General features: G+C 37.6%; 3 protein-coding genes across 10 annotated transcripts; 1 reads left to right on the top strand and 2 right to left on the bottom strand.

Moving 5' to 3' along the window:
- Positions 1–385: 385 nt before the first annotated feature.
- LOC119986548 (probable N-acetylglucosaminyl-phosphatidylinositol de-N-acetylase) lies at positions 386–4,460 on the bottom strand. 4 transcript variants are annotated; one of them, XR_005465283.1, is made up of 12 exons: positions 4,309–4,460; positions 3,963–4,068; positions 3,805–3,865; positions 3,435–3,505; positions 3,090–3,154; positions 2,818–2,862; positions 2,651–2,731; positions 2,369–2,436; positions 2,186–2,234; positions 1,656–1,816; positions 1,042–1,280; positions 386–842 (listed from the first exon to the last, which is right to left on the bottom strand). XR_005465283.1 is itself a non-coding variant. In XM_038831156.1 (11 exons), the coding sequence occupies exons 2-11, from the start codon at positions 4,060–4,062 to the stop codon at positions 1,211–1,213; spliced, it is 771 nt and encodes a 256-aa protein (XP_038687084.1). In that variant the 5' UTR covers positions 4,063–4,068; positions 4,309–4,460; the 3' UTR covers positions 885–1,210. The 4 variants fall into 4 exon arrangements, 3 of the variants coding, with proteins under 3 accessions (XP_038687086.1, XP_038687084.1, XP_038687085.1); XM_038831156.1 differs by lacking the exon at positions 386–842 and having other exon boundaries at positions 885–1,280; XM_038831157.1 differs by lacking the exon at positions 386–842 and having other exon boundaries at positions 885–1,280; positions 3,963–4,062.
- Positions 4,461–5,627: 1,167 nt separating this feature from the next.
- On the top strand, positions 5,628–9,131 carry LOC119986547 (putative disease resistance protein RGA3). 2 transcript variants are annotated; one of them, XM_038831154.1, is made up of 4 exons: positions 5,628–7,390; positions 7,475–7,562; positions 8,302–8,369; positions 8,882–9,131. In XM_038831154.1, the coding sequence occupies exons 1-3, from the start codon at positions 5,650–5,652 to the stop codon at positions 8,318–8,320; spliced, it is 1,848 nt and encodes a 615-aa protein (XP_038687082.1). In that variant the 5' UTR covers positions 5,628–5,649; the 3' UTR covers positions 8,321–8,369; positions 8,882–9,131. The 2 variants fall into 2 exon arrangements, with proteins under 2 accessions (XP_038687082.1, XP_038687083.1); XM_038831155.1 differs by having other exon boundaries at positions 8,650–9,131.
- An 894-nt stretch (positions 9,132–10,025) lies between these two features.
- On the bottom strand, positions 10,026–13,735 carry LOC119986546 (probable N-acetylglucosaminyl-phosphatidylinositol de-N-acetylase). Of its 4 annotated transcripts, none has more exons than XM_038831151.1 (11): positions 13,457–13,735; positions 13,108–13,207; positions 12,951–13,011; positions 12,581–12,651; positions 12,232–12,296; positions 11,960–12,004; positions 11,798–11,878; positions 11,517–11,584; positions 11,333–11,381; positions 10,804–10,964; positions 10,026–10,428 (listed from the first exon to the last, which is right to left on the bottom strand). In XM_038831151.1, exons 2-11 carry the CDS (start codon positions 13,205–13,207, stop codon positions 10,359–10,361), a joined length of 771 nt encoding a protein of 256 aa, XP_038687079.1. In that variant the 5' UTR covers positions 13,457–13,735; the 3' UTR covers positions 10,026–10,358. The 4 variants fall into 4 exon arrangements, with proteins under 4 accessions (XP_038687079.1, XP_038687078.1, XP_038687080.1 ...); XM_038831150.1 differs by having other exon boundaries at positions 13,108–13,218; positions 13,457–13,723; XM_038831152.1 differs by lacking the exon at positions 12,581–12,651 and having other exon boundaries at positions 13,108–13,218; positions 13,457–13,710.
- Between the last annotated feature and the right edge of the window lie 99 nt (positions 13,736–13,834).

The raw sequence follows: 13,834 nt of genomic DNA, 5'->3' as shown, positions 1-13,834 counted from the left end.
TGTTAGACCCAACAAATGGAGTAAATGTTATGTTCAACTGGATTGAATTGCTCCGATACCATTTCAGAAATCCACACCCTCATACATGCTAACAATATTGTTCGTTTTGGGTTTTATCAACTCCCGTGGATATATCGGATCCGCACAACTTTGATCCTCCTAAGCCCAGCTACTACATATCGAAGTTCAACTCACTGAGCAAATCCAACTACTACGAGTCAAAATCCAACTCACTTAGAAAAATACCTCGTTAAATATAAAAGCGTGAGCCTAACTTTATAAATCACTAAATTGGGTAAAACCCAACTAATGTTGTATTCGTAACAATTATCGCACCTCCATGGCTCAGGTAGATTAAGTATCCACAACCAAAAGCAACTTTGTCCTGATCTGGACCCCACTGAGTCCACTACTCCCACCTTCTTTGTTATTTTTGTTACATATGTGTAAGAAAATGTATCAATCAAGTAAGGAAATAAACTCTTCTTGTGTTGCTTTCTCCTTCTCTAAACTTCTACACTATCTGCATGATTTCGGCTTAATCTTATCTGTCGTAAGCATTGACGGCCCAAAATTTACGCCCATCCAACTTTCAGAAGGGCATATTTGGCTGGGGATCAAAATGGATTAGCGTGTGATCAAAATTTCTGCAAGCCCATTTTGATATCTTGAGCCTTCAATTTCTCTGGAAATGGGGATTGTTTATAATGGATGTAGCATTTCCCCATCATTGTTGCTGGCAGAGTGAAAGTTCCTGATGTTATGTGCACTGCTCTCTTATATTTATCCTTCCGCGGCTCCATGAATAATAGACAGGGTCAGTTTGCCTTACTGGAATCTGTCTGGATATTAGAAGAAAAAGTCAGGTATCATGCAGAAGTGTTTCGACAAAAAATAAGTGAAACTAACAAGCATGGCATTTACAAGTGAACATATGATCACTCCCTCAAATTTCCAGGAAACGAGGAGCGCAACGCATAGCATCCATCTCAGGTCACACACTAAATAGTACAGACATAGTAGTGCTACTCATGACCTTACATGCGAGGGATTTATCTGGTCCTGAAGTTCTCATTCCAATGACACTTCATGATGCTGGCAAAATGTGTAAAAAACTATTAGGGGATGTAGCAAACGCGAATTCTCGTCCAAGGGACTTGTCCAAGAGAGTCGAACAGATGATTGAGGTATCCTCCGTTAATGTTTGCGTCTACTTGTTAATCTTTCTGAGCGTGTTCACATACGTATAACTGAAAAGTGATACAAAAAGCTTGCGGAACCTGCAGAAATGAAAAAGTAACATCAGTAAAGGTAAACAAGACTCACACACAAAGCTATTTCCAACAATTGAACTGTGAGGCTGTGACCTATTAATTACACATCTGCAACTCTACCACTGAACCATATGTTTGCATGTTAAAATATTGCTAACTAATGGGTAGTTCATTTTTATGCTGCAAGCAAGACAACCCAAGAGTCTTCTGCGCAAATGAGTCATGACTCATGATTAATCTGCAATGAATTAGATTCACAAACAAAAGCATTGAAGTAGACTTCAGAGTACAGAAGCAATCCACTCTGTCCTATACAGAATCAGAACAAAGTTACAAGTGATTTGCTTTTCTTTCTCTGACAGTAAGCGAAATCGTACTTACCAAACCCACTGGCTAGAGTGTTGTGCCATTGCATGGAAGCTCTTCTTTGGATGTTCATTTACGATGCAATGTGTCAACCTTCCTGGGTTTCGCTTGGCGTCGAAATTAGACAACCAAATATCAATAGGTCCAATATACTTGCGGAATAAATTTGTACTGACCTGATAATAAATGTAAAATTAAAATGAGATAATATGATAACTCAAGCTTCAAAGAAAAGTTGTCTGAGCTCGATCGACTACAAATAAGGCCCAGAACTTTTCCCGCCACATAATTAAAACTATATTTTGACATGACTAAACTGGAGAAACGGAAAGGTAAAATCCTATTTCATGTTCAGGAGCAGTCTTGGTTTGTCAAAGAGTGTATTACGAAGAATGGGTTCCAACTCGTTTTGTTATTTCACCATATAATTATTATTAATGAAAGAGATCTGAACAAACGGCATTCATGGTCCTCAAAAAATCCTTTATAAGGAAAAGAAAAGATATTAAGCTTGCGCGAGAAAGTTAAAATCAAAGCATACGTACTAGTTCCCAGGCTTCAATATCTCTTCGTGAAGTATCATGAAAGTACTTGCTGCTCATACAATTAATGAAGAAAAATATATAAGTAAATAAATGAAGGACTAAATAAATCCTACATGAACATGATGACAGAATAAGAAGATATTTGAGTGTACCAGACGGACCAAAATTCAATAATTTGCTTACCATACCCCATAATGCACATCCCGGTGGTTACAATGACGCGAAACACCATAGTGATCAAAAGTGATAATCTAAAAAGTTCAAGTAACGAGTGGGAAATAAGAAATGGATAATCAATATTGATGTAAACATAAAATAGTAAGCTAAACAAGTAGCACTAACAAAAAGATGCAAATGGCAGCATGAGGAAAAAGCAAGGAATCGACAAACCCCCAACAAGTTTGTTTCAAACCTTAGAACACTAGGTGAATAGAGAACTTGTAAGGAACAGAATCCAGATTATACCAAGTCAATGCCAGCACCAGATATTTCCTCTTCAATGATCTTTGCCACTAAGCTGTGGTTCCAAAATTTACCAAATCCATCCTATAAATTTATAATAGATGCATCAAGAAAAATAATTAAATTAAATTAAATACACGAGATTCTTACGAAAATTCTTGGAGTAAAACCTGCAACTCTTGATGATCTAGAGTCCGCACTTTCTCAAGTTGAACCTGAAAAATAATGCATATATAATCAAAAGTATTTTGACAATATTAACTTCCTTTCATCTTTTCAGGCTTTATAACCTCTTTTGATATTATTCTTTGCAAAATTGGCCAAATTTTTTTTGAGTAGTAGGATAACATAGGAAATTGAGCAACTTAAAGAACCTTTTCCCTACTCTCAGGGACAACCATGTGAATAAATGTAGTGTCTTTTGTTCACTATTTCAAATTACCTTAAGGACTGCACAAGCCTGGTAGAGTTCATTTTTTCTAAGGTTTCCCATACCATCTGCATTACCTACATACAGGACAAAACAAAGAGCAAAGAAACCATTAAAGTTAAGCACAGATAAAATGCTGTAGCAAGACAATCTTCACCTTGATGATATTAACTTTTGACTTGTGAGCTATTTAGATTTAGAAAGATTGCAGCTCATCAAGCATTTTTTTTGCCCTGTAAGCAATTTAATCTCAGTCTGTTGTAATCTATAGGCTTGTAATCTGCTAGAAGTACTCCATATTAATCCTACTTCTTTGTGTTCTTGGAAATATTTATCAATCCAAGGAAATTGTGTTACCAACTGATAAGCAAAGTATATGGAGATTATGCCTTCGCGCTATCAGATAATTTATTGTTGGAGAAAAGAACCTGCAACCACGAATACAAGGTTTAACTACAAAAATAAAATCAAACATTATCGGTTCCCAAAAATTGCATCATAAAATTTCTCAAATAAAAGATAAATAAAATCATTCAGCCCAGATTGTAAACACTATGATTATAATAGGCAATGTTTACTAAAGATTCATAAATCACTGAAATAAGGAATCAGCTTCACAGTGTGGGAGAAGTTTGAATCACCAATGAAATGCCATTACTTCAAACTGGACCTAAAGCCAGAAATCACACACTTATGGCAATTGACAAATACGGCATTTAGCACTTACATAGACTCATCATCTGGGTGAGCAATAACCAGCAAAACATTTCTCTTGATAAAAATATGACCTGGATTCAATTAAGAGAAATATGTATTAAAACTCAAATCTATGGAAAAGAAAAACATATAAAGAATCCCATCTAACATTCACATTAGAATACCCACGATCATCTAGGAAAGAACCCTTGGAAGGTGCACGCAGAGCTTTGCACAGAGAAGCTATCCAGAGCACAATCAATGAAAATATTACCAAGAGCCACCCCATCTGCACCTAACAGGCAGTGAATAGCGCATTATACATCCCAAGCAAATTGAAAAAGGAAATAACAAGATCAAACCAGCAAATCCTTATAATACCCCATGCAAAAACCTTAATTATATAAAACCCAACGAGTATTTTCTTTTAAAAATGTGCACCTGTGTTTATCCAATCCTTGTTTGATCTTTAAGCCAGAGAAAAGAAAGATTTTAATCGGATATATCAGTCCCAAAACCAGTAACTATCACTTACAAAGCAACTCAAGCCGTATGCGTTCTTTTCCCCAGGAAAGTTGATAATCTACGGAAGACAGAGAGCCGCTTTCCGGCGCGAGCTGCAATCGCCGGTGGTGGGATTTCGTCAGAGCCTAATCGGGTGTGAATGAATTGGACCTTCACGATGATGGGCTACTATCAAGGGCTTTTACCCCCTTTACCCAACTACCTTGTTCTGCAGCTCAAGTGCTCAACAATCTAAAGCTCAATAAACAAGACCCGTTACATATCAAGGCTGAGGCCCGAGGCTCAATGAAAAGTCGGGGTCCGTGAAAACTGAAAACCACCATTATTAACTATCAAGCGGATTCAATCCAACAATGTCTATCTGGAATTACTGGCCCATCTAGCTGCTAATCCATTAGTAGCAGTAGCTAAAAACTGCTAAACGGGCCCTAATTCTCGTCCAACCCATGAAGGAAGTCAAACACAAACAGGCTGTGGCCGACACCATGTACCCCCACCCACCTGCATACAGCATATATATGGATAATATAGGTCGGGGCCTTTAAATATTCATAAAATTATAGGTAGATGATTGCACACATACATCACACGTATTTGTGTATACTCATAGAAGGAAGGTCAGAGCATAGGATCATTTTGTAGCTCTCATGTCATCTTTTCCATATGAGAAAATGGCAGAATCATTGCTCTCAACGATTGCATCTGCTGTTATAGGCAAGTTGGGGTCTTTAGCTTTACAAGAAGTTAGTCTAGCACGGGCTCTCAAAACTGAATTGAAAAGGCTAGAGGAAAACATGATCACAATCAAAGCAGTGCTACTGGATGCTGAGGAACAACAGGCACACAATCACGAGCTACGCATTTGGCTTGGCAGGCTGAAGAACTTCTGCTTCGATGCAGAGGACGTGTTGGATGAGTTGGACTATGAAGTCTTACACAAACAATTCGTCAAACAGAACGGGAGCACTAGTGCAAAGGTACGTCGACTCTTGTCTCACTCGAATCCGCTCGCAGTCCGGATTGCTATTTCACATAAGATTAAAGATCTTAACGAGAGACTAGACGAGTTAGCGACCCAAAAATCTAGATTCCATCTTAGAGAGCTCGTTGACCATGGACTTGTCACGCGTAGACAAAGAGAGTTGACTGACTCTTTGTTAAGAACATCAAATGTTATTGGAAGAGAAGTTGACAAGGAAACAATCATGAAATTTCTGTTGCAATCAGGGGGAAAAAGTGAAGGTGGGTCTGTCTCTGTTATTCCTATTGTTGGAATTGGTGGATTGGGAAAACTACACTTGCTAAATTGTTATACAATGATGAGAGGGTAGATGAAAATTTTCAATTGAAGATGTGGGTGTGTGCATCTGAGGAATTTGAAAAGAAAGAGATCATGGTGAAAATGATCAAGTTCTTAACTCATCAGAATTGTAATTACCTGGATCCTGAACAATTGCAAACTTGCATTCGAGACGAACTGAAGTCCAAGAAGTTTTTACTTGTTCTGGATGATGTGTGGAGTGATGATCGTTATAAATGGTCTGAATTGAGAGATTTACTGGAGGAAGGTGATGATGGAAGTAAAGTCATTGTGACAACGCGTAGTGCCTCGGTTGCAAGAACAGTTGGTACTGTTTCGGCGCATAACTTGAAAGGTCTTCCCTATGAAGATTGTTTGTCTTTGTTTAAGAAATGGGCATTCAACAAAGGAGAAGAGGAACATTACCCAAACCGTATGGAAAATGGAAAGGATATTGTCAAAAAATGTGGTGGACTTCCTTTGGCAGTGAGGACACTAGCAACTCTACTCTATGAGAGGAATGAAGATCATTATTGGAAGTTCATTAGAGAAAATGAAGTGTGGGAGTTGGAGCAAAAGGAAGGAGACATTTTACCAACACTAAAACTAAGCTATGATCAAATGAAGTCTCACTTGAAACCATGTTTTGCCATTTGCTCAATCTTCCCGAAGGATTACGAATTCAGTAGTTATTGGTTGCCTCGTGTTTGGATGGCGCATGGGCTTCTCCAATCTTCTGATGAAGGGCAAGAGCTTGAAGATATTGGAGTACAATATATCAAGGAATTATATTCTAAGTCATTTTTTCAAGATTTTATTGATCATGGTGACTTTTTTGTGTTTAAAATGCATGATCTAGTGCATGATCTTGCATTATCAGTGGCACAAGGTGAGTGCTCGATGGTAACCGTTCGCAGTAAGAACATCTCTGAAGGGATTCGACAGATGTCATTCTTTGACCAGGCTTTACTTGACAAGAAGATTCCAGAGTTCCTACGAAAGTCAAGCCATTTGCGGACCATACTTTTCCAATCTAAAGCAGAAGGGCCTACTATTCAATCCTTCATTTTCAACTTCATTTCTTCATGCAAATATTTGAGGATGTTGGATTTAGCAGGATCGTCTTTTGCTGTGTTGCCAAGTTCAGTTGGTGCTTTGAAACATCTGACATATCTTAACTTAAGCCGAAATGATAGGATCAAGGAATTGCCCGATTCAATTTGCAATTTGCACAACTTACAATCTTTATGCCTTGGTGGATGTTTAAGACTTGAAAAGTTGCCAAGAGACATGAGGAGCATGATTAAATTAAGATGTCTTGTTATGACGGTAAAACAAAAGTGTCTGCCAGCAGATGGAATAGGGAGCCTAAAATCGCTTCAATTTTTGTCTATTGAAGAATGTAGCAATCTTGAGTTTTTGTTGGAAGGAATTCAGCTCCTGAAGTCATTGCGTTCATTGCATATTTCGAGCTGTGAAAATTTGGTTTCTTTGCCAATTTTGAAGTACTCAACTATGTTACAGACTTTGTTGATAAAGGACTGTAAAAACCTTAATTTGATGGGAGTGGAAGAAAGTGGAGTCCTTGACCTGAGCCTTCAATCCTTGATCCTCGATAAATTACCACAGTTGATTACCTTGCCTGAGTGGCTTCTAGGGTCGTCAAAAACTTTACAATATCTCTCTATTCGTTCTTGTGTCTACCTGTCGACACTGCGGTTGTGGATCAAGAGTTTCACCGTGCTCAAAAAGATTGAAATTGAAAGATGTCCTCGCTTGTTTGTAACCTCAGGTAGGAGGCACTAGCTCAATGCCATGAAGGAATTTAAGATTAAAAATTTTCTATTACTGATTGATAAACGAAAAATGGGAACAGGGCAATTGCGGCGCATGGCAGCTCTGGCTCTAGCTGATGTTCCTCAGGTTTCTCTGAACTCAATGTACCCAGAGGATTACATTAACAGGTACTTTCCAGCTAGAATATTGTTTAATATTTTGGTTAAGTAAACACCTTCTGCTTCCATGAAAATAAATACTGCTATTGAATTATTTTGGCTCTTCACTATTCTCATATATCATCTGGTAGTTTTTTTTATGCTAAACTATCAAAACATGTCTGTAGAATGACATTTCTTTATAGTCAAGTTTGCACATTTTCTCGATTTTGTCCTCAAAATTTCGTTTGTCTCGTTTATGTCCTCAAAGTATCAGGAACTCACCTATTTATATCTCCGAGCACATCTCCACTCAAACTTTTTCCGGAATTGGATGGCATGTTCTCTTGTTGAGTTTGAGATACCATGATGGATGCTGACGTAGCTAAAAATATAGTATTTTACTAACGTTTAAGTACACTTATTTTACAACTTTATTCCAAAGAAAATTTTATTTCTAGCAGTGTTATGAGACATAAGATGATGATACTTGAATTATTCGTACAGCAATTTCCCGCTCAAGCAATTTTCCTGCCTACAAGGAAGATAAAGACAGTTTTGCGGGATTAGAAAAACTAGGAAGTATATACAGAAATTAAGAGGAACTTGATTTTTTACTCTTGACTGGGTCTACAAATAATCATTAGAATCGACGAATTTACCATTTTTTTGGTAACCAGCACAAGAACTTGTTTGTAGTTTAATACTCAATCAATCAATGATATTGTAGCTTTCAGTTCAAGTATTAACCTGCATTTATTGAATGCAGGGTGCCCGATGGCAGATGAGTATGTGATGTATGTATCAACCCTTAAGCAGATGCTGTCTTGGTGACTGGTGAGTTGTGCTATAATGCTATGGTCAGTGCAACTCCCATGATGTATAATTGGTCATATTCCTGTGAAACGATGTTCTATTATCTTCAATCTTAATATAGCAAGCTTAATATGCTGTTTAACTATGGCATGTCAAGCTGTGCATCAAATTTATTAATAACCTTCTTTGGTTATTAGTTTTTTGTGTTACGCACTCGTCCCACATCGCCTAGATGTGGAAGTAAAGTGCAAGATATAAGAGAGGCCAAACTCCCTAACAATCAGCGACTGGTTTTCCTTAGGTTCCGAGCCTGTGGGCTGAGGCTCATGGTTGGTCAGGCCTGCACCTACAGGAGGTCGGTTACTGGACCAGGCTTCCCAGACCCATTATGGTGGTCCTTGGGAGACAAATCCGCGAGGGCATGGGCCCAAAGCGGAGAAACTGCTGATTGTTTGGAGTGTGCAGCCTGATCTTATCTTATTAGTTTTCTGCAAATTTTCCTCCTAATATCGTTCATCTTTCAACCATTGCAGCTCTCATCAACAGAGTGCAACTGATCAGCATGGTTCAATGCCAGAGAATGTACTATTGTCAATTCAATTGTGTAGTTGAATATATAGTTTGTTTGCTGTAAAGCTGTTTGAATTAATGGATGCATTGGATGATGTTTCTGTATTTGTTCCGATTTTACGCTCCTCGTTTACCTCACTGTGTTATTATTTGAAAACATACTTCACTGTGCTGTGCTAATTTCATGTTAATAAACAGTACATGTTGATTCAAGTGTCTGTCTGCTTGTTTGGTCACTTGAGATTAGTGAAACTTCTGATAGTCAGTACGTATTTGTGCTTCAAGTATTATTCTACCGAGTCTACTGAGTTTTCAGATTTTAGTTAGAAATCACATTAACACAATCAATGTGTTTACCATGGGAAAAAAACCTGTAGACACTATCCTTCGGATGTCCAATATAGATAAACTCATGAACATGCACAATAGCCTGCAAAACACGCATGTGATGGTGATTTTTTAAATTTTTTATTGACTTTAATCTCAATCATTATTATCAGATCCAACGGTTGAGATTTAAAGCATGTAAAATATAGCCTGCAACTCCTGTAACATGCATAATAGTGACACCGTAACATGGCATGGACTAACAGACGCCACTTAGCAGCAGCACACACTAAGTGGATCACAAGCCCATGGGCTTTGTTATGGAAGAACGGATCCATGACAGATGGGTTTGCAATGGGTGGTCCATAACGAAGCTACCCTACTGTTCTCTCAGTCCTCACAGTCTCACACTCTATACGTGGATGAGAAGCCCATGGGCTTTGTCTCTATAGGCTGCAATGTGTTGTCCATAATCCCAATCTTAAGAAGGGCATATTCGGCTGGGGATCAAAATGGATTAGCGTGTGATCAAAATCTCTGCAAGCCCATTTTGATATCTTGAGCCTTCAATTTCTCTGGAAATGTGGATTGCTTATAATGGATGTAGCATTTCCCCATCATTGTTGCTGGCAGAGTGAAACTGTGAAAGTTCCTGATGTTATGTACACTGCTCTCTGATATTTATCCTTCTGCGGCTCCATGAATAATAGACAGGGTAAGCTTGCCTAACTGGAATCTGTCTGGCTATTACAAGAAAAAGTCAGGTATCATGCAGAAGTGTTTCGACAAAAAATAAGCGAAACTAACAAGCCGCTGCATGGCATTTACAAGTGAACATATGATCACTCCCTCAAATTTCCAGGAAACGAGGAGCGCAACGCATAGCATCCATCCCAGGTCACACACTAAAGAGTACAGACATAGTAGTGCTACTCATGACCTTACATGCGAGGGATTTATCTGGTCCTGAAGTTCTCATTCCAATGACACTTCATGATGCTGGCAAAATGTGTAAAAACTATTAGGTGATGTAGCAGACGCAAATTCTCGTCCAAGGGACTTGTCCAAGAGAGTTGAACAGATGATTGAGGTATCCTCCATTAATGTTTGTGTCTACTTGTTAATCTTTCTGAGCGTGTTCACATACGTATAACTGGAAAGTGATACAAAAAGCTTGCGGAACCTGCAGAAATGAAAAAGTAACATCAGTAAAGGTAAACAAGACTCACACACAAAGCTATTTCCAACAATTGAACTGTGAGGCTGTGACCTATTAATTACACATCTGCAACTCTACCACTGAACCATATGTTTGCATGTTAAAATATTGCTAACTAATGGGTAGTTCATTTTTATGCTGCAAGCAAGACAACCCAAGAGTCTTCTGCGCAAATGAGTCATGACTCATGATTAATCTGCAATGAATTAGATTCACAAACAAAAGCATTGAAGTAGACTTCAGAGTACAGAAGCAATCCACTCTGTCCTATACAGAATCAGAACAAAGTTACAAGTGATTTGCTTTTCTTTTTCTGACAGTAAGCGAAATCGTACTTACCAAACCCATTGGCTAGAGTGCTGTGCCATTGCATGGAAGCTTTTCTTTGGATGTTCATTTACGATGCAATGTGTCAACCTTCCTGGGTTTCGCTTGGCGTGGAAATTAGACAACCAAATATCAATAGGTCCAATATACTTGCGGAATAAATTTGTACTGACCTGATAATAAATGTAAAATTAAAATGAGATAATATGATAACTCAAGCTTCAAAGAAAAGTTGTCTGAGCTCGATCGACTACAAATAGGGCCCAGAACTTTTCCCGCCACATAATTAAAACTATATTTTGATATGACTAAACTGGAGAAACGGAAAGGTAAAATCCTATTTGATGTTCAGGAGCAGTCTTGGTTTGTCAAAGAGTGTATTACGAAGAATGGGTTCCAACTCGTTTTGTTATTTCACCATATAATTATTATTAATGAAAGAAATCTGAACAAACAGTATTCATGATCCTCAAAAAATCCTTTATAAGGAAAAGAAAAGATATTAACTTGCGCGAGAAAGTTAAAATCAAAGCATACGTACTAGTTCCCAGGCTTCAATATCTCTTCGTGAAGTATCATGAAAGTACTTGCTGCTCATACAATTAATGAAGACAAATATATAAGTAAATAAATGAAGGACTAAATAAATCCTACATGAACATGATGACAGAATAAGAAGATATTTTGAGTGTACCAAACGGACCAAAATTCAATAATTTGCTTACCATACCCCATAATGCACATCCCGGTGGTTACAATGACCCGAAACACCATAGTGATCAAAAGTGATAATCTAAAAAGTTCAAGTAACGAGTGGGAAATAAGAAATGAATAATCAATATTGATGTAAACATAAAATTGTAAGCTAAACATGTAGCACTAACAAAAAGATGCTAATGGCAGCACAAGGAAAAAGCAAGCAATCGACAAACCCCCAACAAGTTTTATTCAAACCTTAGAACACTAGTGAATAGAGAAATTGTAAGGAACAGAATCCAGATTATACCAAGTCAATGCCAGCACCAGATATTTCCTCTTCAATGATCTTTGCCACTAAGCTGTGGTTCCAAACTTTACCAAATCCATCCTATAAATTTATAATAGATGAGTCAAGAAAAATAATTAAATTAAATACACGAGATTCTTACGAAAATTCTTGGAGTAAAACCTGCAACTCTTGATGATCTAGAGTCCGCACTTTCTCAAGTTGAACCTGAAAAATAATGCATATATAATCAAAAATATTTTGACAATATTAATTTCCTTTCATCTTTTCAGGCTTTATAACCTCTTTTGATATTATTCTTTGCAAAATTGGCCAAAATTTTTTTGCGTAGTAGGATAACATAGGAAATTGAGCAACTTAAGTAACCTTTTTCCTAGTTTTAGGGACAACCATGCAAATAAATGTAGTGTCTTTTGTTCACCATTTCAAATCACCTTAAGGACTGCACAAGCCTGGTAGAGTTCATTTTTTCTAAGGTTTCCCATACCATCTGCATTACCTACATACAGGATAAAACAAAGAGCAAAGAAACCATTAAAGAAGTTAAGCACAGAGAAAATGCTGTAGCAAGACAATCTTCATCTTGATGATATTAACTTTTGACTTATGAGCTATTTAGATTTAGAAATATGGCAGCTCATCAAGCATTTATTTTAGCCCTGTAAGCAATTTGATCGAGGTCTGTTGTAATCTATAGGTTTGTAATCTGCTAGAAGTACTTGATATTAATCCTACTTCTTTGTGTTCTTGGAAATATTTATCAATCCAAGGAAATTGTGTTACCAACTGATAAGCACAGTATATGGAGATTATGCCTTTGCGCTATCAGATAATTTATTGTTGGAGAAAAGAACCTGCAACCATGAATACAAGGTTTAACTACAAAAATAAACTCAAACATTATCGGTTCCCAAAAATTGCATCATAAAATTTCTCAAATAAAAGATAAATAAAATCATTCAGCCCAGATTGTAAACACTATGATTATAATAGGCAATGTTTACTAAAGATTCATAAATCACTGAAATGAGGAATCAGCTTGACAGTGTGGGAGAAGTTTGAATCACCAATGAATCACCATTACGTCAAACTGGACCTAAAGCCAGAAATCACACACTTATGACAATTGGCAAATATGGCATTTAGCACTTACATAGACTCATCATCTGGGTGAGCAATAACCAACAAGACATTTCTCTTGATAAAAATATGACCTGGATTCAATTAAGAGAACTGTGTATTAAAACTCAAATCTATGAAAAGGAAAACATATAAAGAATCCCATCTAACATTCACATTGGAATACCCACGATCATCTAGGAAAGAATCCTTGGAAGGTGCAAGCAGAGCTTTGCACAGAGAAGCTATCCAGAGCACGATCAATGAAAAAATTACCAAGAGCCAACCCATCTAGCATGCACCTAACAGGCAGTGAATATCGCATTATACATCCCAAGCAAATTGAACAAGGAAATAACAAGATCAAACCAGCAAATCCTTATAATACCCCATGAAAACCTTAATTATATAAAACCCGATGAGTATTTTCTTTTAAAAATGTGCACTTGTGTTGATCCAATCCTTGTTTGATCTTTAAGCCAGAGAAAAGAAAGATTTTAATCGGATATATCAGTCCCAAAACCAGTAACTATCACTTACAAAGCAACTCAAGCCGTATGCGTTCTTTTCCCCAGGAAAGTTGATAATATACGGAAGACAGAGAGCCACTTTCCGGCGCGAGCAGCAATCGCCGGTGGTGGGATTTCGTCAGAGCCTAATCGGGCGTGAATGAATTGGACCTTCACGATGATGGGCTAAACGGCTAATCCATGTTCATGTGGACTACTATCAAGGGCTTTTACCCAACTACCTTGTTCTGCAGCTCAACTCTCAAATGCTCAACAATCAAAAGCTCAATAAACAAGACCCGTTACATATCAAGGCTGAGGCCTGAGGCTCAATGAAAAGTCGGGGTCCATGAAAACTGAAAACCACCATTATCCTTTATCAACTAGCAAGCGGATTCAATCCAACAAT

This window comes from Tripterygium wilfordii, chromosome 20, assembly GCF_013401445.1.
Source record: "Tripterygium wilfordii isolate XIE 37 chromosome 20, ASM1340144v1, whole genome shotgun sequence".
NCBI lineage: Eukaryota > Viridiplantae > Streptophyta > Magnoliopsida > Celastrales > Celastraceae > Tripterygium > Tripterygium wilfordii.
This window is presented reverse-complemented; position numbering and strand designations above follow the sequence as displayed.

What these genes read in the sequence shown, in the direction of transcription:
- LOC119986548 (XM_038831156.1), bottom strand. Translation starts at nt 4,062, where the DNA reads ATGGGGTGGCTCTTGGTAATATTTTCATTGATTGTGCTCTGGATAGCT. An exon ending in TAGATCATCAAGAGTTGCAG is followed by an intron (nt 2,732 to 2,817) that starts GTTTTACTCCAA and finishes ATAAATTTATAG; the next exon opens with GATGGATTTGGTAAATTTTG. An exon ending in CTGGTGCTGGCATTGACTTG is followed by an intron (nt 2,437 to 2,650) that starts GTATAATCTGGA and finishes TGAACTTTTTAG; the next exon opens with ATTATCACTTTTGATCACTA.
- LOC119986547 (XM_038831154.1), top strand. Translation starts at nt 5,650, where the DNA reads ATGTGGGTGTGTGCATCTGAGGAATTTGAAAAGAAAGAGATCATGGTG. An exon ending in TCGCTTGTTTGTAACCTCAG is followed by an intron (nt 7,391 to 7,474) that starts GTAGGAGGCACT and finishes AAATGGGAACAG; the next exon opens with GGCAATTGCGGCGCATGGCA.
- LOC119986546 (XM_038831151.1), bottom strand. Translation starts at nt 13,207, where the DNA reads ATGGGTTGGCTCTTGGTAATTTTTTCATTGATCGTGCTCTGGATAGCT. An exon ending in AGGCTTGTGCAGTCCTTAAG is followed by an intron (nt 12,005 to 12,231) that starts GTGATTTGAAAT and finishes ATTATTTTTCAG; the next exon opens with GTTCAACTTGAGAAAGTGCG. An exon ending in CTGGTGCTGGCATTGACTTG is followed by an intron (nt 11,585 to 11,797) that starts GTATAATCTGGA and finishes TGAACTTTTTAG; the next exon opens with ATTATCACTTTTGATCACTA.